Source organism: Ranitomeya variabilis, chromosome 2 (genome assembly GCF_051348905.1).
Source record: "Ranitomeya variabilis isolate aRanVar5 chromosome 2, aRanVar5.hap1, whole genome shotgun sequence".
NCBI classification, from domain to species: Eukaryota; Metazoa; Chordata; class Amphibia; order Anura; family Dendrobatidae; genus Ranitomeya; species Ranitomeya variabilis.
In genome coordinates, this window is record NC_135233.1 from 837,788,734 (window position 1) to 837,815,515 (window position 26,782).

Consider the following 26,782-nt stretch of genomic DNA (forward strand, 5'->3'; position numbering starts at 1 on the left):
GTCCTGAGTGCCGGCGGCAGTGCCGGGACTTGATGCGAGAGACTGGTGCTAGTTTCCGGCATTGAACTCGCAAGTGTGACCTGGGCCTTGCACTAAGTGTGACCCTGGCCTTACACTAAGTGTGACTGTGCACACTGTGTGTTACTGCAAGCGGGCATGTGATTATAAACAAACAAAGTTAAGGATGACATCTCAGGTAGCATTTGTTGTATATAACACATTACGGTATAGCTGCTAAAAAGAAGTGATCGAGTATACTCGTTACTCGAGATTTCCCGAGCATGCTTGGGTGATCTCCGAGTATTTGGATGTGCTCGGAGATTTAGTTTCTGTCTCCGTAGCTGCATGATTTGCGGCTGCTAGCCAGCCTGAGTACATGTTGGGGTTGCCTGTTTGTTAGGAAATACCCACATGTATTCAGGCTGTCTAGCAGACGCAAATCATGCAGCTATGGAGACAGAAACTAAATCTCCGAGCACATCCAAATACTCAGAGATCACACGAGCAATGAGAATACTCGCTCATCACTAAGAAGACAATTCAAGTTATACACGTGGTCAAAATTGTTGGTACCCCTCATTTAATAACAGAAAAATCCACAATGGCCACAGAAATAACTTGAATCTGACAAAAATAATAATAAATAAAAGATCTATGAAAATGAACAAATGAAAGTCAGACATTGCTTTTCAACCTTGCTTAATCAGATTATTATTTTTTTTTTAAATAAAACTCATGAAATAGACCTTGACAGAAATGATGATACCCCTGAAAATAATGTGACAAAAGGGACATGTTAAATCAAGGTGTGTCCACTAATTAGCATCACAGGTGTCTACAACCAGAGGAAGCGAAGGAAAGAGTTGTCACAGGAGATTAGAAAGAAAATTATAGAAAGAAAATTATAGATAAACATGTTAAAAGTTATAAGACCATCTCCAAGCAGCTTGATGTTCCTGTGAATACAGTTGCACATATTATTCAGAAATTTAAGATCCATGGGACCGTAGCCAACCTCCCTCGACGTGGCAGAAGGAGGAAAATTGATGAGAAATCAAAGAGACGGATAATACGAATGGTAACAAAAGAGCCCAGAAAAACTTCTAAACAGATTAAAGGTAAACTTCAATCTCAAGGAACATCAGTGTCAGATCACACCATCAGTCATTGTATGAGCCAAAGTGGACTTCATGGGAGACGACCAAACGAGGACACCATTGTTGAAAAAAAAATCATAAAAAAGCCAGACTGGAATTTGCCAAACCATAATGCTTCTAGGAGAATGTCCTATGTACAGATGAGACAAAAATGGAACTTTTTGGCAAGGCACATCAGTTCTATGTTGACAGACAGAAAATTTAAGCATATAACGAAAAGAACACTGTCCCTACTGTAAAACATGGAGGAGGCTGTTATTTTCTGGGGCTACTTTGCTGCATATGGCACAGAGTATCTAGAATCTGTGCAGGGTACAATGAAATCTTAAGACTATCAAGGGATTCTAGAGAGAAATGTGCAGCCCAGTGTCAGAAAGCTTGGTCTCAGTCACAGGTCATGGGTCTTGCAACAGGATAATGACCCAAAACACACAGCTAAAAACACCCAATAATGGCTAAGAGGAAGACATTGGACTATTCTGAAGTGGCCTTCTATGAGCCCTGACCTAAATGCTATTGAGCATCTTTGGAAAGAGCTGAAATATGCAGTCTGGAAAAGTCAACCTTCAAACATGAGACAACTGGAGCAGTTGCTCCAGTTTGCTCTTGAGGAGTGGGCCAAAATACCTGTCGAAAGATGCAGAAGTCTCATTGACATTTACAGGAATCGTTTAATTGCAGTGATTGCCTCAAAAGGTTGTGCAACATATTAAGTTAAGGGTACCATCATTTCTGTCCAGGCCTATTTCGTGGTTTTTTTTTTTTTTTCAATTTTCATAAATCTTTAATTTAGTATTACATTTGTCAGATTCAAGTTACATCTGTGACCATTGTGGGCTTTTCTGTTGTTATATGAGGGGTACCAACAATTTTGACCACGTGTGTAAGTATGTATGAAATGGTTTCTTAGCAGCCGCACCTAGGATGCACACTACTCACACTGAATGGTACGTGAGACCTTAGGCTCCTTAAAGGGAACCTGTCACCCCCAAAATCGAAGGTGAGCTAAGCCTACCGGCATCAGGGGCTTATGTACGGCATTCTGTAATGCTGTAGATAAGCCCCTAATGTATCCTGAAAGATGAGAAAAAGAGGTTATATTATACTCACCAGGGAGGGCGGTCCGATCCGATGGGCATCGCAGTCCGGTCCGGGGCCTCCCATCTTCATAGGATGACTTCCTCTTCTTGTCTTCACGCTGAGGCTCCGGTGCAGGCGTACTTTGTCTGCCCTGTTGAAGGCAGAGCAAAGTACTGCAGTGCGCAGGGCCTCTCCGACCTTTCCCGGCGCCTGCGCACTGCAGTACTTTGCTCTGCTTTCAACAGGGCAGACAAAGTACTACCGAAAAATTGCTCAAAAAGAGCGACACAATCTTGAATCAAAATAGTAATGGGCGACACCCTTGAAGCCCATATTGTAAATGTGTGTCCCAAAGATAGCAAAACAGCAGGAGGGGATTAATGTAATGCAAAAGTTAATTTTATTAAACATATAATAATACACAAAAATAGGACAAAATTACAAAAGCGGCATACTTGGAAGAAATACAGCTAAAAAACCTATTGGCACCATAAGGGTTACACAGATTGGTGCCAAAGTTTAGAGAAAATGGATGTGTCTCAAAGAACACGGCCGCTCACAAGATATAGAGAAGCAAAAAAAAAAAATGATAAAAATATCCAACTTAAGACTTACTTTAATAAGTAGTCATATACAATTAGATGTGATAAGTATTCCCTGGCTCTCTATAGTTAATTACCATGCTCAATGATAGTTCAGACTATTAGCTATACCAGGAGACTGCATAATTCACTGAGTACTCAATAGCAGTGCGTGGCCACTTTAAACCGAGGTAAACATCTGAATGATTAGCGGCAGTTAGTGAGCTCAGATAATCAATACATTTCTATAAAAGGTTAGCATTTAGGTCTGTCTACAATGCCGGAGCAGGTATTAGTCATGATGCAAATGAGGTACTTTACCTTGCGACATGGTACTCTGTGTGCCGCCGCGTCTGTATAGATAGCGTGTCTCAAGATCTACGGAAGGTATGTATATTGTTGGTTTATTATTTTTAATTTGTTACAGAACGAGGGTCTTCAGTTGGATTGAGAGAGCAATAAAATATTACAACAACCTGTGTGTTTATTTCATTAAAATACTTTGCAATATTGTGTGTGTGGTTTTTTTTTTAACCATTTCATACAATTGGATTAATAATGGATAGGTGTCATAATTAACGCCTCTCCATTATTAATCTGGCTTAATGTCACCTTACAATAGCAAGGTGACATTAACCCTTCATTACCCCATATCCCACCGCTACACGGGAATGGGAAGAGAGTGGCCAAGTGCCAGAATAGGCGCATCTTCCAGATGTGCCTTTTCTGGGGTGGCTGGGGGCAGATGTTTTTAGCCGGGGGGGGGCAATAACCATGGACCCTCTCCAGGCTATTAATATCTGCCCTCAGTCACTGGCTTTACCACTCTGGCGGAGAAAATTGCGCGGGAGCCCACGCCAATTTTTTCCGCGATTTAACCCTTAAATTTAATAGCTACAGCGCCGAAATTTTGCACATACACACTACTAACATTAGTAGTGTGGAATATGCAAAAAAAAGGGGGATATGACATGGTTTACTGTATGTAAACCATGTCTCATATCATGTCGGGTTTAGGCAGGAGAAATGAAAAGCCGGCAATTGAATTACCGGCTTTAGGGTTAGGGGTAGGGGTAGGGTTTGGATCCCTTTATCACCTTGATGGTGGGGGGTGGCTTATCAGTGTGTATTCTTGTTTTTTTCTATTGAAACGCATGCGTTTACATAGACAGCAATACGTTTTTTTGCGGCAAAAAATACGTACGCTACTTACCTGGTAGCAGTGTTTTTTCAGGAGCCCATGACAGCACAACGAGAGAGGGAATCCGCCCTTCAGGGACAGGAAACCTACAGACATAAAAAGGGCGGTACCTCTCTCCCACGTCAGTTGGTTCCAGAGCATGAGAGGACCACCTTGGTTAGTAACACAGATGCAGCATATAATTATGTACATTTTATTGTATGAGTGAACATGGAAGAGGAAAAACCACGAAAAAAAGTGTTGCATCATCAAAGAAAAGAATAGGGTTGGGAATATAAGGGTGCTGTCATGGGCTCCTGAAAAAACACTGCTACCAGGTAAGTAGTGTACGTATTTATTCAGTCGCCATAACAGCACAACGAGAGACTTTCAGAGAAATAAGAAAGATTAGGGAGGGATAACAGCCTCAAGTACCCTTCTCCCAAACGTAAGGTCTGAGGAACTACCCAGATCTAATCTGTAGTGTTTAAGAAAGGTAGATGGAGAAGACCATGTGGCCGCCTTACATATGTCTTCTATCGATACTTCTGATCTCTCCGCCCATGAAGATGCTATGGCCCGCGTGGAGTGTGCCTTTATACCATCTGGAACTTCGTTGCCACCTGCCGTATAAGCGAGAGAGATCGCCTCCCTGATCCATCTGGCTAAGGTGTTTTTAGATACTCTAAAGGTACCTTCACACGAAGCGACGCTGCAGCGATAGCGACAACGATGCCGATCGCTGCAGCGTCGCTGTTTGGTCGCTGGAGAGCTGTCACACAGACCGCTCTCCAGCGACCAACGATGCCGAGGTCCCCGGGTAACCAGGGTAAACATCGGGTTGCTAAGCGCAGGGCCGCGCTTAGTAACCCGATGTTTACCCTGGTTACCAGCGTAAAATGTAAAAAAAAAAAAACAGTACATACTTACATTCGTCCCCCGTCGTCCGCTTCCTGCACTGTGTGAGCGCCGGCAGTAGCAGGGCACAGCGGTGACGTCACCGCTGTGCTTTCACTTTCACTTTGCGGCGCTCAGTCAGTGTGGGAAGCAGACGGCGGGGGACGCATGTAAGTATGTACTGTTTGTTTTTTTTACATTTTACGCTGGTAACCAGGGTAAACATCGGGTTACTAAGTGCGGCCCTGCGCTTAGTAACCCGATGTTTACCCTTGTTACCAGTGTAAAATATCGCTGGTATCGTTGCTTTTGCTGTCAAACACAACGATACACGGCGATCGGACGACCAAATAAAGTTCTGAACTTTATTCAGCGACCAGCGACATCACATCAGGATCCTGATCGCTGCTGCGTGTCAAACTAAACGATATCGCTAGCCAGGACGCTGCAACGTCACGGATCGCTAGCGATATCGTTACAAAGTCGTTTCGTGTGAAGGTACCTTAAGACCCTTCCTCACTCCCTGATAACCTACAAACATGGAGTTATCTTTTTTCCAAACATTCGAAACAGAAATATATTTAAGAAGGCATCTTCTTACATCTAGGGAATGAAATTTACGTTCCTTATCATTGGTAGGATTAGAGCAAAACGAAGGTAGGACTACCTCTTGTAATCTATGGAATTTTGAAGCAACTTTTGGAAGATAGAGGGGATCAGGTTTCATGATTACTCTATCCTCCCTAAACTGCATGTATGGTGGATGTCTGGAAAGTGCCTGCAGATCACTAACCCTTCTTGCAGATCACTAACCCTTCTTGCAGATGTGAGTGCAACCAAAAGGGCTGTTTTGATTGAAAGGATTTTTACAGGGATAGTATCGATAGGCTCGAATGGGGCTTGCGTTAAGGCTGAGAGTACCAGATTTAGGTCCCATGGGACTAACTTTTGTTTTATGATTGGTCTGGACCTAGTCACTGCTTTGAAAAACCTAGAAATCCAGTGATTGCTGGCCAAGTTAAAATTGTATAGCGCCCCCAGAGCCGATACTTGAACTCTGAGAGTACTTGTGGCCAGGCCCATTTCTAGACCTTTCTGTAAATATTCAAGAATCTGATTTATACATGGTTTTTGGTCAATCTGAGCCCCTGTACTTGATAGAAATTTTCTCCACACCCTAACATAGATATTTGTTGTAGCGGGTTTTCTACTCTTAAGGAGTGTATTTATTAGATCCTGAGAGAATCCCTTCCTCCTTAGTAACGACCTCTCAAACTCCACGCCGCTAGATGTAAGTTGGCTACTCGTGGATGGAGGATTGGGCCTTGGGAGAGCAGATCTGGCAATTCTGGAAGAATCCACGGTTGGCAGAGAGACATCTTCCTCAGCCAAGGGAACCACACTCTTTTGGGCCAAAATGGGGCTATTAAGATTACCCGGGCCTTGTCCTCCGGAATCTTCCTCAGAACTAATGGAATTAGGTTTAGAGGGGGGAAGGCATAAGCGAGACTGAAGTGCCATGATATCAGAAAAGCGTCTGCTGCATATGAGTTGTCTTTTGGATTTAGGGAGCAGAACTGTTGTAATTTTTTGTTTTCTCTGCTGGCAAAAAGGTCTATTTCTGGACAACCCCACATCTGTATGATCTGCTCGAAGATAGCTGGATTCAGCGACCACTCTCCCTGTCTGAGCTTGTTGCGGCTTAGATAGTCGGCTTTGGTATTGAGACTTCCTTTTATATGAAGAGCCGTTAGAGAGAGAAGATGTTCTTCGGCCACCTGAAAAATATGATTTGCGACCTTCATTAACGAACTGGATCGCGTACCTCCTTGACGATTAATGTAGGCCACGGTTACCCGGTTGTCCGATAACAGCCTGAGGTGTCGACCCTGTAGGGGTATAAGGAACCTATTTAAGGCGTGATCTATGGCCAATAGCTCTTTCAGATAGGAGGATGAGTCCTGCTCAGACTGAGACCATAGCCCCTGAACCCAATCCTCCCCTAAGTGAGCTCCCCATCCCTTAGGGCTGGCATCCGTAGTCAATACTCTAGATACATGATTTATCCAAGGAACCCCCCTACGAAGATTTGAAGTGTGTGTCCACCAAACAAGTGAATGCGTAGACTCCGCAGAAAGTGAAAATTTACTATTGAGGTGAGTTCCTAGACGACGGGAATTGTGTAAGACGTCTGTTGTGAATTAGACTTTTTTGGCTCCCTCTTGTGGTCACTAGTGATATGACTCTGGGGATTGTCTTTCCCTAGTTTGGCACCCACCTGGGTCGTTAGTCCAGGGGTGTTGCTATATAGATTTCCTGAATTCTCAGTCTGGGGCCTGGCATCGTTGTAATCAGTTCCTTTCTGTTTGCTCCTGTCTGCTGGTCGTGGTTCTTGCAAAATTAAGCTAAGTCCTGCTTCCTTGTTTTTTGGTTATTTGCATTGCTCTTATTTATTTGTCCAGCTTGTACTAAATGTGATTCCTGATTTTGCTGGAAGCTCTAGGGGGCTGGTATCCTCCCCCCGGGCCGTTAGACGGTTCGGGGGTTCTTGTATATCCAGCGTGGAAATTTTGATAGGGTTTTTGCTGACCGTATAAGTCATCTTACTATATTCTGCTATTAGTCAGTGGGCCTCTCTTTGCTAAATATCTAGTTCATTCTTACGTTTGTCTTTTCTTCTTACCTCACCGTTATTATTTGTTGGGGGCTTGTATCCAACTTTTGGGGTCTTTTCTCTGGAGGCAAGAAAGGTCTATCTTTTCCCTTCTAGGGTTAGTTAGTTCTCCGGCAGGCGCGAGACGTCTAGAACCAACGTAGGCACGTTCCCCGGCTGCTGCTATTTGTGGTGCTAGGATTAGTTATACGGTCAGCCCAGTTACCACTGTCCTATGAGCTGGTTTTTTGTGTTTGCAGACTTGGTAATTACTTCTGAGACCCTCTGCCATTGGGGTCATAACAGTATGCCAGGCCAAAGTTGAATGTTTAATACATTGCAGAAGTGGGATATAAGAAAGGAAATTCTGAGTTTTTTTTTTTTTTTTTCTTTCTTCCTCCCCTTTACCTCTGAGTGGCTTGTGCTTGCTGCAGACATGAATGTCCAGACCTTGATTACAAGTGTAGATCAGCTTGCTGCTCGTGTGCAGGGCATACAAGATTTTGTTACTAGTAGTCCTATGTCTGAACCTAAAATACCTATTCCTGAACTGTTCTCTGGAGACCGATTTAAGTTTAGGAATTTCAGGAATAATTGTAAATTGTTTCTGTCTCTGAGACCCCGTTCATCTGGAGACTCAGCTCAGCAAGTTAAAATTGTTATCTCTTTTTTGCGGGGCGACCCTCAGGATTGGGCTTTCTCGCTAGCGCCAGGAGATCCGGCATTGGCAAATATTGATGCGTTTTTTCTGGCGCTCGGATTGCTTTACGAGGAACACAATCTTGAAATTCAGGCAGAAAAAGCCTTGCTGGCTATTTCTCAGGGCCAGGATGAAGCTGAAGTGTATTGCCAAAAATTTCGGAAATGGTCCGTGCTTACTCAGTGGAATGAGTGTGCTCTGGCCGCTAATTTCAGAAATGGCCTTTCAGAAGCCATTAAGAATGTGATGGTGGGTTTCTCCATTCCTACAAGTCTGAATGATTCCATGGCGCTGGCTATTCAAATTGACCGGCGTTTGCGGGAGCGCAAAGCCGCTAATCCTCTGGTGGTGTTGTCTGAACAAACACCTGATTTAATGCAATGTGGTAGAATTCAGACTAGAAATGAACGGAAAAATCATAGACGTCAGAATGGGTTGTGTTTTTACTGTGGTGATTCTACACATGTTATATCAGCATGCTCTAAACGCCTAACAAGGGTTGTTAGTCCTGTCGCCATTGGTAATTTGCAACCTAAATTTATTTTGTCTGTGACTTTAATTTGCTCATTGTCCTCCTACCCTGTTATGGCATTTGTGGATTCAGGTGCTGCCCTGAGTCTTATGGATCTGTCATTTGCCAAGCGCTGTGGTTTTGTTCTTGAGCCGTTGGTAAATCCTATCCCTCTTAGAGGTATTGATGCTACGCCATTGGCGGAAAATAAACCGCAGTTTTGGAGACAGGTAACCATGTGCATGACTCTTGAACATCGGGAGGTGATTCGTTTTCTTATGCTGCATAAAATGCATGATTTGGTCGTTTTGGGTCTGCCATGGTTACAGACCCATAATCCAGTCTTGGATTGGAAGGCTATGTCTGTGTCAAGTTGGGGCTGTCAGGGAATTCATGGTGATTCCCCCCCGGTGTCTATTGCTTCCTCTACTCCTTCGGAAGTTCCTGAGTATTTGTCTGATTATCAGGATGTATTCAGCGAGTCCAGGTCCAGTGCTCTCCCTCCTCATAGGGACTGTGACTGCGCTATAGATTTGATTCCAGGTAGTAAATTTCCTAAGGGAAGATTATTTAATCTGTCTGTACCTGAGCATACCGCAATGCGTTCGTATATCAAGGAATCTCTGGAGAAGGGGCATATCCGTCCATCCTCTTCCCCTCTTGGTGCGGGATTCTTTTTTGTGGCCAAGAAGGACGGATCTTTGAGACCTTGTATTGACTATCGGCTTCTGAATAATATCACTGTTAAATTTCAGTATCCTTTGCCTCTGTTGTCGGACTTGTTTGCCCGGATTAAAGGTGCCAAGTGGTTCACCAAGATAGATCTTCGTGGTGCGTACAACCTTGTGCGCATTAAGCAAGGAGATGAATGGAAAACTGCATTTAATACGCCCGAAGGTCATTTTGAGTACTTGGTGATGCCTTTTGGGCTCTCTAATGCTCCTTCAGTGTTTCAGTCCTTTATGCATGATATTTTCCGGAAGTATCTGGATAAATTTATGATTGTTTATCTGGATGATATTCTGTTTTTTTCTGATGATTGGGACTCGCATGTAGAGCAGGTCAGGATGGTGTTTCAGGTTTTGCGTGAGAATGCTTTGTTTGTTAAGGGCTCAAAGTGTCTCTTTGGAGTACAGAAGGTTCCCTTTTTGGGTTTTATTTTTTCCCCTTCTGCGGTGGAGATGGACCCAGTCAAGGTCCGAGCTATTCATGATTGGACTCAACCCACGTCAGTTAAGAGTCTTCAGAAGTTCTTGGGTTTTGCTAACTTCTACCGTCGTTTTATCGCTAATTTTTCTAGCGTTGTTAAACCTTTGACGGATATGACCAAGAAAGGTTCTGATGTTGCTAACTGGGCTCCTGCAGCCGTGGAAGCTTTCCAAGAGTTGAAGCGCCGGTTTACTTCGGCGCCTGTTTTGTGCCAGCCTGATGTCTCACTTCCCTTTCAGGTTGAAGTGGATGCTTCTGAGATTGGGGCAGGGGCCGTTTTGTCGCAGAGAGGCCCTGGTTGCTCTGTAATGAGACCATGTGCTTTTTTCTCTAGGAAGTTTTCGCCCGCTGAGCGGAATTATGATGTTGGCAATCGGGAGTTGTTGGCCATGAAGTGGGCATTTGAGGAGTGGCGTCATTGGCTCGAGGGTGCTAAGCATCGTGTGGTGGTCTTGACTGATCACAAAAATCTGATGTATCTCGAGTCTGCTAAACGCCTGAATCCTAGACAGGCCCGTTGGTCATTGTTTTTCTCCCGTTTTGACTTTGTGGTCTCGTATTTACCAGGTTCAAAGAATGTGAAGGCTGATGCTCTTTCAAGGAGCTTTGTGCCTGACTCTCCTGGAGTCGCAGAACCTGTTGGTATTCTTAAAGAGGGAGTAATCTTGTCAGCCATTTCTCCGGATTTGCGACGTGTGTTGCAGAGATTTCAGGCTGGTAGACCTGACTCTTGTCCACCTGACAGACTGTTTGTTCCTGATAAGTGGACCAGCAGAGTCATTTCCGAGGTTCATTCCTCAGTGTTGGCAGGGCATCTGGGAATTTTTGGCACCAGAGATTTGGTGGCTAGGTCCTTTTGGTGGCCTTCTTTGTCACGGGATGTGCGGTCATTTGTGCAGTCCTGTGGGACTTGTGCTCGAGCTAAGCCTTGCTGTTCTCATGCCAGCGGGTTGCTCTTGCCCTTGCCTGTCCCGAAGAGGCCTTGGACACACATTTCCATGGATTTCATTTCAGATCTTCCGGTGTCTCAGGGCATGTCTGTCATCTGGGTGGTATGTGATCGCTTTTCCAAGATGGTCCATTTGGTATCTTTGCCTAAGCTGCCTTCCTCTTCCGATCTGGTTCCTTTGTTCTTTCAGAATGTGGTTCGTTTACACGGCATTCCTGAGAATATCGTGTCTGACAGAGGATCCCAGTTTGTTTCCAGGTTCTGGCGATCCTTCTGTGCTAAGATGGGCATTGATTTGTCGTTTTCGTCTGCCTTTCATCCTCAGACTAATGGACAAACGGAGCGAACTAATCAGACTCTGGAGGCTTATTTGAGGTGTTTTGTTTCTGCAGATCAGGATGATTGGGTGACCTTCTTGCCGTTGGCTGAGTTTGCCCTTAATAATCGGGCTAGTTCCGCTACTTTGGTCTCGCCATTTTTCTGCAACTCTGGTTTCCATCCTCGTTTTTCCTCAGGACATGTGGAGCCTTCTGACTGTCCTGGGGTAGATTCTGTGGTGGATAGGTTGCAGCAGATTTGGAATCATGTGGTGGACAACTTAAAGTTGTCACAGGAGAAGGCTCAGCGTTTTGCCAACCGCCGCCGCGGTGTGGGTCCCCGACTTCTTGTTGGGGATTTGGTATGGCTGTCTTCTCGATTTGTTCCTATGAAGGTCTCCTCTCCTAAATTTAAGCCTCGCTTCATCGGTCCTTACAAGATATTGGAAATCCTTAATCCCGTGTCCTTTCGCTTGGATCTTCCTGTGTCATTTGCCATTCACAACGTGTTCCATAGGTCTTTGTTGCGGCGGTACGTTGTACCTGTGGTTCCTTCTGTTGAGCCTCCTGCTCCGGTGTTGGTTGAGGGCGAGTTGGAGTACGTGGTGGAGAAGATCTTGGATTCTCGTCTCTCCAGGCGGAGGCTTCAGTATCTGGTCAAGTGGAAGGGCTATGGTCAGGAGGATAATTCCTGGGTGGTTGCCTCTGATGTGCATGCGGCCGATTTAGTTTGTGCCTTTCACGCTGCTCATCCTGATCGCCCTGGTGAGGGTTCGGTGACCCCTCCTTAAAGGGGGGGTACTGTTGTGAATTAGACTTTTTTGGCTCCCTCTTGTGGTCACTAGTGATATGACTCTGGGGATTGTCTTTCCCTAGTTTGGCACCCACCTGGGTCGTTAGTCCAGGGGTGTTGCTATATAGATTTCCTGAATTCTCAGTCTGGGGCCTGGCATCGTTGTAATCAGTTCCTTTCTGTTTGCTCCTGTCTGCTGGTCGTGGTTCTTGCAAAATTAAGCTAAGTCCTGCTTCCTTGTTTTTTGGTTATTTGCATTGCTCTTATTTATTTGTCCAGCTTGTACTAAATGTGATTCCTGATTTTGCTGGAAGCTCTAGGGGGCTGGTATCCTCCCCCCGGGCCGTTAGACGGTTCGGGGGTTCTTGTATATCCAGCGTGGAAATTTTGATAGGGTTTTTGCTGACCGTATAAGTCATCTTACTATATTCTGCTATTAGTCAGTGGGCCTCTCTTTGCTAAATATCTAGTTCATTCTTACGTTTGTCTTTTCTTCTTACCTCACCGTTATTATTTGTTGGGGGCTTGTATCCAACTTTTGGGGTCTTTTCTCTGGAGGCAAGAAAGGTCTATCTTTTCCCTTCTAGGGTTAGTTAGTTCTCCGGCTGGCACGAGACGTCTAGAACCAACGTAGGCACGTTCCCCGGCTGCTGCTATTTGTGGTGCTAGGATTAGTTATACGGTCAGCCCAGTTACCACTGTCCTATGAGCTGGTTTTTTTGTGTTTGCAGACTTGGTAATTACTTCTGAGACCCTCTGCCATTGGGGTCATAACAGACGTCCCATTGTAGTGTTCTGGTGTGGAACTGAGCCCAGAGAACCACCGGGATACAAGATGTGAGGGAACCCAAGAGAGACATAGCATTTCTTACAGACACTAAGGGATTGTCAATTGCCCTAGTGACTAGATGTTGAATCTTAGCTACTTTTGAATCCAGCAGGCGACATTCCTGTCGACTAGAGTCTATAACAAACCCCAGAAACTCCTGAGATTTTAGAGGCTGTAGACGCGATTTTTTAAGGTTGATAATCCAGCCTAGCCTGTGCAATGCCCCCATCACCTTCTCTAGCTGTCCCTGCAATGTGACTCTGAATGACTCACAATTAGTAGATCATCAAGGTATGGAACTACTAATACGTCCTGTTCATGCAGGTGTGCCATAACTTCCACCATAATTTTTGTGAACACCGGGGTGCGACAGCGACTCCGAAGAGAAGTGCCTGATATTGAAAATGCTCTACTGTGCCGGCAAGTGAGACCGCCACCCTAAGAAATCTTTGATGATCTACATGTATTGGAACATGGTAGTAGGCATCTTTGAGGTCCAAGACGACCATAAAGCAATGGTTAAAGAGTAATTTTATTGCTGTTTTAACCGATTCCATCTTGAAGGACGGAACCAACAAGAAATTGTTCAGGCCTTTCAAATTAATAATGGTGCGATATGAGCCGTCTGGCTTCTTGATTAGGAATAGAGGGGAATAGAACCCCCTAGCTTCCTCTTCTGTAGGGACCCTGATTAGAACCTTCTTCTGTTGAAGTTCCCGGACCTCTGACTCCAGCGCCAACTGTTCTGTAGAGGAGGAACGAACAGGTGTCAACATAAACTTGTCCCAAGGAATATGATGGAAATCGAACTTTAGGCCCTTTTCCACAATGCTCAAAATCCATGGACTGCTCGTGATCTGTACCCAGGCCGGGTAGAAGGCCAAAAGCCTACCCTCCACCTGGTCCGCCCGTCATTGTGTTTTTTTAGAATCTCGTGAAGGATTAAAGATAAATCCTTTACCCCTTCTCCTGTTGCTGTCGTATCTAGTAGACTCCCTGTTAGAATCTCTATATGGCCTTCTGCGGTTAGACCAAGCTCTATTGTAGTCCCGTCTGTGAAAGGGTCTTCCAAGGAAGGGGAAGCGTTTTTTATTATCTCCCGCTTTCTCTAAAAGCTCATCTAGGACCGGACCAAATAAATGAGCTCCTTCACAGGGAATGCTACACAACTTTGTTCTGGCCTGTAAGTCCCCTAGCCAGCATTTTATCCATAGCGCTCTCCGGGCTGCGTTGGATAATGCTGAGGATCTGGCGGCTAATCTGACCGAGTCTGCTGATGCGTCCGCAAGGAAAGCTGAAGCATCCTGGATTATAGGCATAGAGGATAAAATTTCAGTCCTGGGAACTTTATCCTTGAGCTGATCTTCAAGGTGACCTAACCACACCATCAAGGACCGAGCCGTACAGGTGGCTGCTATAGCCGGTCTCAAGGATCCAGCCGAAGTCTCCCAGGCCCCTTTAAGGAAGATATCAGCTTTCCTATCTAATGGGTCCTTTAGGCTCCCCAAATCATCGAAGGGAAGAGATGTTTTCTTGCACGCCTTGGCGACTGCCGCATCTAGCTTCGGGACCTTATCCCATGAGGATGAAGCTTCCTCCTCGAAAGGATATCTCCTTTTAAATGCTGGCGGAAGTGACCCCTTTCTCTCGGGTTTCTTCCACTCTTGAGATTAATGTCTTAATTTTGTCCACCACTGGAAAGGCCCTTCGGGACTTCCGCTCTATACCTCTGAACATAACGTCCTGAACAGAGCACTCCGACTGGGTGTCCTCTATCCCCATTGTATTGTTGACCGCTTTAACCAGATGGTTAACTCTATCAAGGGACAAACAAGCTCGACCAGATTCCATATCCTCAGAGGAGGAAGAAGACGGAAGGGACCCTGAGCTGAGCTCCCCAGAGTCCGAACCCACTTCTGAAACAGGGGATGACTTCCCAATTTCTGTTATACGAGACCTGGACCTCACAGAACTTCAGACTTCTTGTCTGACCATCTTTCTTATTGTAGAGATCAGATCAGGAGCCTCTTCCTCTAGCAATTGTTGAACACAGGATTTACACAGTCTTTTTACGTGCCCATCCGGAAGCGGCTCCGCACATTCGGCACACTGCCTATGTTTGGCCTTAGTTACACACTTCCTCCCCTAATAAGGAGAGAGGGAATATAAGGGGAACAATGATCAATAACTGAACATTCACGTAGATCACTTACCCCGCCAACAATGAGTGGTACCGTATTCGGGGGGTCCTTCGTAGCCGACGAACTTTTACGGCCTGAGAACTTTGATGATCGGGACTCCTTAGCTCCACCAGCACGACTATCATTAGAACGTCGCTGGGAGCTCCTCAAAGGCTTTTCTGCCTGAGGCTGCTCTAGTGGCTGCTGTTGCTCACCGCTCTGCGTTGTTCCTTCCGGCGACTCCATAATGGATGGACGGTCAGGAACACGCTGTGGCCCACGTGCACGGCTTAAATCCCCCTGGGTACCGCCCCCAGCCGGGGGTCAGCAGGGAAGCACTCCAGGTGCCGCTGATCGGACCTGCCGATTGGTTCCGGTCCACCACTCGAGCCGCGTCCTAGTGCCGGAGACCCCGAGGTCCAACCCCCTTCCAAGACGCCGGGCGCCGCCATTAGCCGGGAAGAAAGCGCTACCGCGCATGCCCGGCCGTGTCATCCACCCGCGCCGCCCGCCGCGTCATCCGGACACGCCCCTTCCGGTCGCGGCCGCGGCGCAGGGAGCAGACGTGCTGGACAAGGACGGCCCCACTCCCCAGCCGATGCCGGCACCAGCGCAGGTGGCGGCAGACCCCAGGCCCCGGCAGACACGGCCCTACGAGAACCTCATACTCACCAGGCGCGGACACCGCAGAAGCCAGCTCATTCACACCAGAGCTGCTTCCTCCTGCTGCCACCTACACGAACAGTCCCCCTGCTGTGTGGTGCCTCCATTCTCCTGACTAGGCCGAGGTAGGGGACCCCCGCTACCTGTACCGGTCTGTCAGGAGTGGGACCTTCATTCTTCGACCTTCTTCACGAGGCCTGTCTGAAGAGGTTCCGCTGTCAGGGACAGGAAACCAACTGACGTGGGAGAGATGTACCGCCCTTTTTATGTCTGTAGGTTTCCTGTCCCTGAAGGGCGGATTCCCTCTCTCGTTGTGCTGTCATGGCGACTGAATAAAACGCCTCTAGAAATTACTACATGTTGCATTTCTGCAACAAAACGCAAGCATAGAAAAGATGCATGCGTCGTCAAACGCGGCAAAACGCATACAAAAAAAATGCATGCGTTTTTAATGTTAAATATAGGAAAAAAAACGCATGCGTTTTTTTGCGCTAAAACGCAGCGGCAAAAAACGCAAATGTGAGCCTAATTTGGATTTTCATGTGTGCATTAAATGAACTTCATTACATTTGAGTGCCGGAATTCTGCTGTTTTCTCCATGAGCACCACTACAACGGAGTGCTGACCCACAGTTTCTTTTCAATTATATTATAAGCATACATCATTTCACTATTGTGAAACTATGTATATTGATCGAGACATATACAGGAAACTATCATTTACTCTGATAATAAATTTAAGTGGATGCTTTTAGTGAAGCCTTCTGTGTACACACCCTGCTCTAGAGCAGGATAAGATTTAAAGGGGGTTTCCCAAAGAGAAAAGTTAACTTGAACCAACAGATCTTGGAATAATAACTTCCACAAATGGATGTATTTAAATAAAGTGTTTCTGTGCTGAGATAATCTTATAAATGTGCCCCTGCTTTGTACTGTGTAACGGCTGTGTCTGACCGTGTTGGAACATGGACTGATCATACCACATCTCCTGGGCTGCAGGGTGTGGGAGGGGAGAAAAAAAAATATATACAGATATTACAACATGGGATCACAAATTATTATTTTTTTGAAGTAAAACATTGTTTAAAAATAGGCAGGATATGTTTTACCCCAAAGTAAGAATCAGATGCAATCCCATGCTGCAATGTCAGTATACTCTTTTCTCTTTTGCTTCCTCCCCTGCCCAGGAGATGTGGTATGATCAGTCCATGTCCCTGCACGGTCAGACACAGCCATTACATAGTACACAGCAGGGGCACATTTATAAGATTATCTCAGCACAGGAACACTTTACTTAGGCTGGTTTCACATTTGCGGTTGTGTCCGCAGCATTTCTTCCGCAAATATCCGCATGCGTTGTGTATTCCTATATTTAACATTAGGGACGCATGCATTTTTGTTTGTTCGCGTTTTGCCGCGTTTGACGACACATGCGTTGTTTTGTCGTCTGCGGTTTGGTGCGGAAATGCAACATGTAGTAATTTTTAGAGGCGTCAATTTGCCGCCTGGAAACGTATGCGGTCCATTGCGTAAGGTTTGCGACAAAAAAACGCATTGCTGTCTATGTAAACGCATGCGTTTACAAGCACACGCGTTTGCTTGCGTTTGTAAACGCATGCGTTGAACCAGAGAAAAACATGTCTAGACACTAATTAGCCCCCCCCCCCCCCCCCCCACATACAAGGTGATAAAGGGAGGGTGTGGGCATTGCCAGGTCACTACACAGCAGACTGGAAAGCAGACCACACAGAGGAAAGCACCTTGGAGGAAACAAGATTTTCAACAATGTGAGTATATCAAAGCCAATGCCTGTATTTTCTATTTTCTGTCTCTACATGTCCTAATATCTTCCATTTCTTTTTTTCTGCATGCATCAGAATGTCTTCTTCTTCTTCTGATGAGGATCAAACGCCTGGGCCTGCACAAGCGGAAAATGTCAGCGAAGTGAGTAGTCACCTCCTCAGATTGGTAAGTATTCACTGTCACATCTACACATATGACAAATTATTTTTCCTTTTTTCAGAGCTCTTCTTCTACTGCGGCAGAGACTGGGCAAGAGCAGCGGAGTCACGGTCGGGTGGCACGGCGGCAGCGTGTAAGTATACCTGGCTGACTGTTTATTGTATCCTCACTTTCCAATTCTTGAATCTTCATTTCTGTACTTTTCTCTATCTTTCCCTGTTGCTTCTGTGCTAATTTTTTTTTTTTTACTTTTAATATTCAGGCCATTTCTCTGCTTTGTTTTCTTTCTTCCTTAATGTCTCCAACATTAATGTTCTGTTTTTTTTTTTAGGTTCCAGAACGGGATGAGGACCTCAGAGAATGAGCACCTAATCTCCCTGGTCCATGAGCGAGTCCCGTTGTGGGACACCCGGGATCCACTGCACTCCAACAACGTGACGATCCGGCGGCTTTGGAAAAAGGTGGCCACAGCGTTGTGGGATGGCTGGGACAATGCCCCGACTCGGGTCCGATCTGCATTTGGTAAGTATCGCAATGCAGTGTGATGCAGCCAAGACCTTGGCCATGCTCACACAACTGTGTATGATGATAGAAAGTCATTAATTTTTCTCAGCACACACAGTTGTGTGACCACGGTCAAAAGACCATTGTCCTGACTATTATGTTTTGTTTTGTCAACAGTGTCAAAAGTCAAAACACCTTGGCGATCGATGAAGGACCGCTTCAACAAGGACCTGCGTCAAGAGAGCCGGCTTCCTAGTGGTTCAGGAGCAAGGATCCGTAAATACAAGTACCACCGCATCCTTGCATTTTTGAGACCGGTCCTTGCCCAGAGAACGTAAGTATATTTATGGTGAAAAAAAAAAAAGTTTTTAAATGCATTTGGCTGCCGTCACACTACCATTTTTGGGTCCATAATTTGCATCAGTTTTTGTAAATGAAACCCAGGAGTGGTAGATAAATGCAGTAGTGGAGCATCTGTTTTTATTATACTTGTCCTGATATACTTTCACTCCTTGTCTTGGCTCCAATACTGATGTAAAATACTGAGCCAATACTGACAGTGTGACGGCAGCCTACACAACAGATCTATAGTCATCAAGTCAGGTGTCAGAAATAATGAATTCATGATGCACAAAGAAAAGGCTCATGAATTCATTATTTCTGACACATGTCCTGGTGAATGTAGATATGCCTTGCATCACCTCCATCGTCCCTTCATATTTTACATCAGAATTTGGAATCCAAATCCAGGAGTGATTGATACATGCAGATGTGGAGCATATGGTTTTATTATACTTTTCTTCGTACTGTAGTACTCCTGATTTTGGCTTGCAAAGTCTGATGTAAAACGCAGTCCAAATAGTACTAATGTGACCTCAGCCTTAATCTCTATGTTTATATTCCACAGGAGTTAGCGTTTTGTAAATGTTTGGTATTAATTTTTTTTTAATCTTTTTTCACAGCACTTGGAGCTCCACTGTTGGCCCAGGTTCTGGAGCGGTCCTTCATCAGTCAGCCACGGACCCGTCCCAGCCATCCTCCAGCGCTGTAGCAAGTGGGCCTGCCACACTAGCTGGAGACCAGGAAGCTGGTCCATCAGGTGATCCCCTTCCCCAGTCCTCTGCCCATGTTTTTTTTGGCTCCTCCCGGCAGCGGCAGAGGGCCGAGGACAGGTCACTCATGCCCGAGTTTTTGCACTTGAGCTCGGTCTTCCACAAGGGACTCAAGGACGATGGGTGACCGACTGGATACTGCCATTAGTCATATGAGTACACATATCCAGGAGGTTACCACAGCCCTTGCCCAAGTGAAAACGGTAATTAGTCTTACCGGTAATAGTATTTCCAGGAATCCATCCTGACAGCACCATGGAGGTTGTCTTCTTATCCACAGTGGGACAGGAAACCACGAGTATAAAAGGACCCTCCCCTTACCAATCATCAGTGATTTTCAAAGTACCACATCTGGATGGATGCCAAAAAAGAATATTTTATTTAAACACAAACAAGATACAAATGTTTACGTCACATCAGATCTTAGTAAATTAGCATGGGAAGGGAAACTAGCAGTGCTGTCAGGATGGATTCCTGGAAATACTATTACCGGTAAGACTAATTACCGTTTTCCAGGTCATCCACCTGACAGCACCATGGAGAAGTACCAAAGCAGACTACTTCCTAGGGTGGGAATACTGCCTGGAGTACCCTCCTGCCAAAACTTAATTGTGTTGACATCACGTCTAGTTTGTAATGTTTGGAAAATGTACTAAGGTTAGACCAGGAAGCGGCGTTACAAATTTAATCTGCTGAAGCCCCCCCTTTTTCTGCCCATGAGGCTGCCATTGACCTAGACGAATGTGCTCTGATATATCCCGGCGGATCCCTCCCCCGGGCTTTATAGGCCGAGATTATTGTGGATCTAATCCATCTCGCAATTGTGGATTTAGACACTTTCCTACCCTTATTCGGGCCTCTAAACTGAACAAAAAGGTTATTATCTACCCTCCAGTGTGCTGTAATTTCTAGGTATTTAAGAACCGATTCTCTAACGTCCAGACTATGGTAAAGGGACTCCTTTTGATTTTTGGGTGACTGAAAGAAAGAAGGAAGTATGACCTCCTGATTAATATTTGAATCGGAGACTACCTTCGGAAGGAAAGCTGGGTCCAGTCTCAGAACCAGCCTGTCATGAAAAATCTGTAAGTATGGATCTTGAATAGAGAGGGCCTGAAGCTCTCCCAGTCTCTTTGCGGAAGTAATGGCTACAAGGAAGGCCGTTTTTAGGGACAATTTAGCTATGTCTGGGTTATCCTCTATATCAAATTGAATTTTACATAATTCGTTAAGAACCAGATTTAAGTCCCATGGTGGGATAGTTTTCCTTATTAGAGGTTTTAGTCTTGCAACTGCCCTGGAAAATCGACTTATCCATGGGTGAGCTGATAAAGTACAGTCATAGAAAACACTAAGGGCCGCAATTTGCACCCGTAAGGTACTGGGTCTGAGACCTGCATTAAACCCTGCCTGAAGAAAGTCAAGGATTTTGGGAACATTAGGACAGTCAGTATCGACTGTAGTTTCTCCACAGTAGCTGCAGAATTTTTTCCAGATTTTGGAATAGATTGCAGAGGTTACTGGCTTCCTGCTCGCTTTTAATGTAGAGATCACCTCGTCCGATAAACCCTTTGCTCTTACGACTTGCCGCTCAGGATCCAGGCTGATAGACGGAGGGATCCCGGATTTTGGTGGAGAATGGGACCTTGAAAGAGGAGATCCGATCTTTGTGGAAGAATAACTGGTTCCTCCTTTGACATCTTTTTCAGTAAGGCAAACCAACTCCTCTTCGGCCAGTACGGCACTACGAGCAGGACTTTGGCTCCGTCTTCTGCGATCTTCCTGAGAGTTCTTGGTATTAGAGCAAGCGGTGGGAACGCGTACAACAGGCCTCTCTCCCATGATTGGGAGAAGGCATCGACTCCAGCCGGGTTCTCCTGAGGGTTTAGTGAATAGAAGGTGCTGGCCTTTGCGTTCCGTCTGGTTGCAAAGAGGTCTATCTCCGGGTACCCCCAATAACGACACAGGTCTTTGAAAACCACGTTGTTCAACTCCCATTCTGTTGATAGAACCGTCCTCCTGCTCAGGAAGTCCGCCACTTGGTTGCTGGAACCTTCCAGGTGAACTGCAGAGATTGAGAGTACCGTCACTTCTGCCCACCTGAAGATTCGTTCTGCCAACTGCTGTAGAGTCCTGTGTCTCGGACCACCCTGATGTCGAAGGAACGCAACTGCTGTTGTGTTGTCCGAGAGCACCTTTACGTGTCTGTTCTTCACCAAGGCCTGTGCTGAGGACAGGACTTTCCAGACTGCGAGCAGCTCTCTGAAGTTTGAGGATCGCGTGCTGTTTTCCCGGGTCCACTGACCCTGGTAATACCTTCCCTGGACGTGGCCTCCCCAGCCTTGTTGACTTGCGTCCGTGGTAATTATCACTTTGGGAGTATGATTCCAGGGCACTCCCCACCTGAGGTTTTTGGGATCTGTCCACCAACGCAACGAGGTCTTCACCTGGTTTGGCAGCTGTATCACCTTGTCTAAGGATCCCTGTCTTCTGTCCCAGGATGAGAGAATCACCTGTTGAAGCTGTCGGGAGTGAAACTGACTCCAATTTACGCAAGGTATGCAGGCCGTCATCAGTCCTAGGATCTTCATGGCGTCTCTGATGGAAACCCTGGCCTTCGTGAAAAGATGAATCTTGCTTATTATGCCTTGCAGTTTTTCCTCCGGCAGAAAGGACATTCTGACGTTTGAGTCTAACATGACTCCGAGGAATTTTATCCTCCGTTTGGGTACTAGATCGGATTTTTTCCAGTTTATGATCCACCCCAAATTCTGCAGTGTGGAGATTACAAACTGACAGTCGGTCCTGAGTTGATTTACCGTGTCTGCAACCACTAGGAAGTCGTCCAGATACGGAATGACTAAGATATCTCGATTTCTTAGGTAGGCTACTACCTCTATCATAATCTTCGTAAAAACTCTTGGCGCTGAAGCTAGACTGAACGGAAGACAGCGAAACTGGTAATGAAGGACTTATGAACTACTGTTTCTGCCGATGCGTCTGCTAAAAAATCTGTACCCATTTTAAGGAGGGGAAGGGATTTTAATATTGTTTCTCTAGGGGTTTTAGAGGAAAGCTGGTCCGCTAGGTCATCCACCCATAGGTGCATAGACCGTGCTACTGAGGTTGCTGCTATGTTCGCACGCATTACAGCTGCTGAGCTCTCCCAGGCTCGTTTTAAGAGACTGTCTGCCTTCCTATCCATAGCCTCCTTTAAGTTAGATGAGTCCTCAAAGGGTATTGCAGTTCTTTTGGAGACTCTGGCTAAGGGAATGTCTATTTTAGGGACATCCTCCCAGTCTTTGACCTCCGCTGGATCAAAAGGGAGGCGTAGTTTAAAATCTTTTGGAATGATCAGGCGTTTTTCCGCCTCCTCCCATTCCTCCAGAATCATTCCACGAATATGAGCGTTGACAGGAAAGACTTTTGAGGTCTGGTCTCGTAACCCGCCGAACATTTCATCTTGGATTGAACAAGAGGGTGGCGGCTCTTCAATTTGCATGGTGTGCCTTACTGCACCCAGGAGCTCGTCTGTTGTGGATTCTGTTTGTGGGCTCCCTCTGGTGGTTACTGCTGGTACTGGGTGACTTTGGTGGGTTGCGGCCTTTGGTTTCCACCTGTCCATCAGAGGCTGGGTGTTTCCTATTTTACCTGGCCTTTCTGTCATTCCCTTGCCGGCTATCAATGTATTCAGATGTGCTCTGTTTGGTTCCTGCCTACCTGCTCCCAGATCTTTCAGGATAAGCTAAGTGCTGATTTTCAGTTGTTTGGTTTTTTGTCCAGCTTGCTTATTATGTCTCTATGCTAGCTGGTAGCTTCTAGTGGACTGAGGTTCTCCCCATGTGCCATGAGTTGGCACATGGGTTCTTGTAATCTCAGGATGGTTTTTTTTTTATTAGGGTTTTTTGCTGACCGCTCAGTCCCCTTTTGTATCGTTCTGCTTTCTAGTTTACAGCGGGCCTCAATTTGCTAAAGCTATATATATCATCTCTATGTGTGTGCCTTCCTCTCGTTTCACCGTCAATACGTGTGGGGGGCAGCTATATCTTTTGGGGTTCATTCCTCTGGAGGCAAGTGAGGTCTTTATTTTCTCTGCAGTGCTAGTTAGCTCTTAGGCTGGTGCGTGGCATCTAGAACCAACGTAGGCACGCTCCCTGGCTATCTCTAGTTGCGTTTGTCAGGCGTAGGGCAGCGGTCAGCCCAGGTTCCATCACCCTAGAGCTCGTCCGTTATTTATTTGTACTTTGCTTGTCCTGTGCTATCCCTAGCCATTGGGATTCATGACAGTATAGCCGGCCCACAAAGTGTTAATTGTTTGGGCTGAAGCAGGAGAAAAAGAAGTGTTTAAGGGAAATTTTTTTTTTTTTTTTTTTTCCCCTTCAGAGTTTTGCTGCCTAGCCCTTAATTGCTGTCTAGCTGCTTCTTACCTCCTCTTAACCCTTGAATGGCTCTGATCTTAGCTGTTTAACATGGATGTCCAGAGTTTGGCTTCCAGCCTGAGTAATCTCGCGGCAAAAGTTCAAAACATATAGGATTTTGTTGTTCACACTCCCATGTCTGAACCTAGAATTCCTATTCCAGAGTTCTTTTCTGGAGATAGATCTACCTTCCTGAATTTCAGGAACAATTGTAAATTGTTTCTTTCTTTAAAATCTCGCTCCTCTGGAGACCCTGCTCAACAGGTCAAGATTGTAATATCTTTCCTGCGGGGCGACCCTCAGAATTGGGCATTTGCATTGGCACCAGGGGATCCTGCATTGCTCAGTGTGGATGCGTTTTTTCTGGCATTGGGATTGCTCTATGAGGAACCTAACCTGGAGATTCAGGCTGAAAAGGCTTTATTAGCCCTCTCTCAGGGGCATGATGAAGCGGAAATATATTGTCAAAAATTTCGGAAATGGTCGGTGCTTACTCAGTGGAATGAGTGCGCCCTGGCTGCAAACTTCAGAAATGGTCTTTCTGAGGCCATTAAGGATATTATGGTGGGGTTCCCTACGCCTACAGGTCTGAATGAGTCTATGGCTATGGCCATTCAGATTGATCGGCGTTTACGGGAGCGCAAACCCGTGCACCAGTTGGCGGTGTCTTCTGAACAGGCACCTGAGACTATGCAGTGTGATAGAATTCAGTCCAGAAGTGAACGGCAAAATTATAGGCGGAAAAATGGATTGTGTTTTTATTGTGGTGATTCAGCTCATGTTATATCAGCATGCTCTAAACGCACAAAAAGGGTTGATAAATCTTTTGCCATTGGTACTCTGCAGCCTAAGTTCATTTTGTCTGTGACTCTGATTTTTTCACTGTCTTCCATTGCCGTCGATGCCTATGTGGATTCGGGCGCTGCCCTGAGTCTTATGGATTGGTCATTTGCTAAACGCTGCGGTTTTAGTCTGGAGCCTCTGGAAGTTCCTATTCCTCTGAAGGGAATTGACTCTACACCATTGGCTATGAATAAACCGCAGTATTGGACACAGGTGACCATGCGCATGACTCCCGTTCATCAGGAGGTGATTCGCTTCCTTGTACTGTATAATTTACATGATGTACTAGTGCTTGGTCTGCCATGGTTACAAACTCATAATCCTGTCCTCGACTGGAAAACAATGTCTGTGTTAAGCTGGGGATGTCAGGGGGTTCATGATGATGCACCTCCGATTTCAATCGCTTCATCTACTCCTTCTGAGATCCCTGCGTTTTTGTCTGACTATAGGGATGTTTTTGAGGAGCCTAAGCTCAATTCGCTCCCTCCTCATAGAGAGTGTGACTGTGCTATAGAATTGATTCCTGGCAGTAAGTTCCCTAAGGGTCGTTTATTTAATCTGTCACTGCCAGAGCATACTGCTATGCGGAATTATATTAAGGAGTCCTTGGAAAAGGGACATATTCGTCCATCTTCGTCCCCTCTGGGAGCAGGTTTTTTTTTCGTGGCAAAAAAAGATGGTTCCCTGAGGCCTTGTATAGATTATCGCCTTCTGAATAAGATTACAGTCAAATATCAGTATCCATTGCCTTTATTGACTGATTTGTTTGCTCGCATTAAGGGGGCTAGGTGGTTCACTAAAATAGATCTTCGTGGTGCGTATAATCTGGTGCGGATAAAACAGGGTGATGAGTGGAAAACCGCATTTAATACGCCTGAGGGCCATTTTGAGTATTTGGTAATGCCTTTTGGACTCTCCAATGCTCCGTCAGTCTTTCAGTCCTTTATGCACAATATTTTCCGTGAATATCTGGATAAGTTTATGATTGTGTATTTGGATGATATTTTGGTGTTTTCTGATGACTGGGAGTCTCATGTTCTACAGGTCAGGAAGGTGTTTCAGGTTCTGCGGGCCAATTCTCTGTTTGTGAAGGGCTCAAAGTGTCTCTTCGGAGTCCAGAAGATTTCTTTTTTGGGGTACATTTTTTCTCCTTCTACTATTGAGATGGATCCCGTCAAGGTTCAGGCTATTTGTGACTGGACACAACCTACATCTGTTAAGAGCCTTCAGAAGTTCTTGGGGTTTGCTAATTTTTATCGTCGGTTCATTGCTAATTTTTCCAGTATTGTTAAACCTTTGACTGATTTGACTAAAAAGGGTGCTGATGTTGCTGATTGGTCTCCTGCGGCCGTGGAGGCCTTTCAGGAACTTAAGCGCCGGTTTTCTTCTGCTCCTGTGTTGTGTCAACCAGATGTGTCACTTCCTTTTCAGGTTGAGGTTGATGCTTCCGAGATTGGAGCGGGGGCGGTTTTGTCACAGAGAAGTTCTAATGGCTCGGTGATGAAGCCATGTGCATTCTTCTCTAGAAAATTCTCGCCCGCCGAGCGCAATTATGATGTGGGTAATCGGGAGCTTTTGGCCATGAAGTGGGCATTTGAGGAGTGGCGTCATTGGCTTGAGGGTGCTAAACATCGTGTGGTGGTCTTGACTGATCACAAGAATCTCATTTACCTTGAGTCTGCCAGGCGTTTGAATCCTAGACAGGCTCGTTGGTCGTTGTTTTTTTCTCGTTTCAATTTCGTGGTTTCATACCTGCCAGGTTCAAAGAATGTGAAGGCAGATGCTCTTTCCAGGAGTTTTGTGCCTGACTCTCCTGGAGACTCTGGGCCTACTGGTATCCTTAGGGATGGGGTAATATTGTCCGCCGTATCCCCAGACTTGCGACGTGCATTGCAGGAGTTTCAGGTGGATAAACCGGATCGTTGTCCACCAGAAAGACTGTTTGTTCCGGATGATTGGACCAGTAGAGTCATCTCCGAGGTCCATTCTTCTGTGTTGGCTGGTCATCCTGGAATATTTGGTACTAGAGACTTGGTGGCCAGGTCTTTTTGGTGGCCTTCCTTGTCTAGGGATGTGCGTACCTTTGTGCAGTCTTGTGAAGTGTGTGCTCGAGCTAAGCCTTGCTGTTCTCGGGCCAGTGGGTTGTTGTTATCCTTGCCCATCCCGAAGAGGCCTTGGACGCACATTTCCATGGATTTTATTTCTGATCTCCCGGTTTCACAGAAAATGTCCGTTATCTGGGTTG

The 26,782-nt window shown here is 45.7% G+C and overlaps 1 protein-coding gene across 5 annotated transcripts in view; it reads right to left on the reverse strand.

Annotated features, from left to right (window-relative positions):
* Positions 1-26,782, reverse strand: part of LOC143807957 (major facilitator superfamily domain-containing protein 8-like) — a 193,686-nt gene that overhangs the window by 105,168 nt on the left and 61,736 nt on the right. For 2 of the 5 annotated variants that reach the window (XM_077290104.1, XM_077290108.1), the window contains exon 6: positions 3,140-3,196. The exons of the other annotated variants lie outside the window; for them this stretch is intronic. In XM_077290104.1, coding sequence (XP_077146219.1) covers positions 3,140-3,196 — 57 coding nt within the window. The remainder of the gene's footprint in view (positions 1-3,139; positions 3,197-26,782) is intronic. 5 annotated transcript variants of the gene reach the window in all.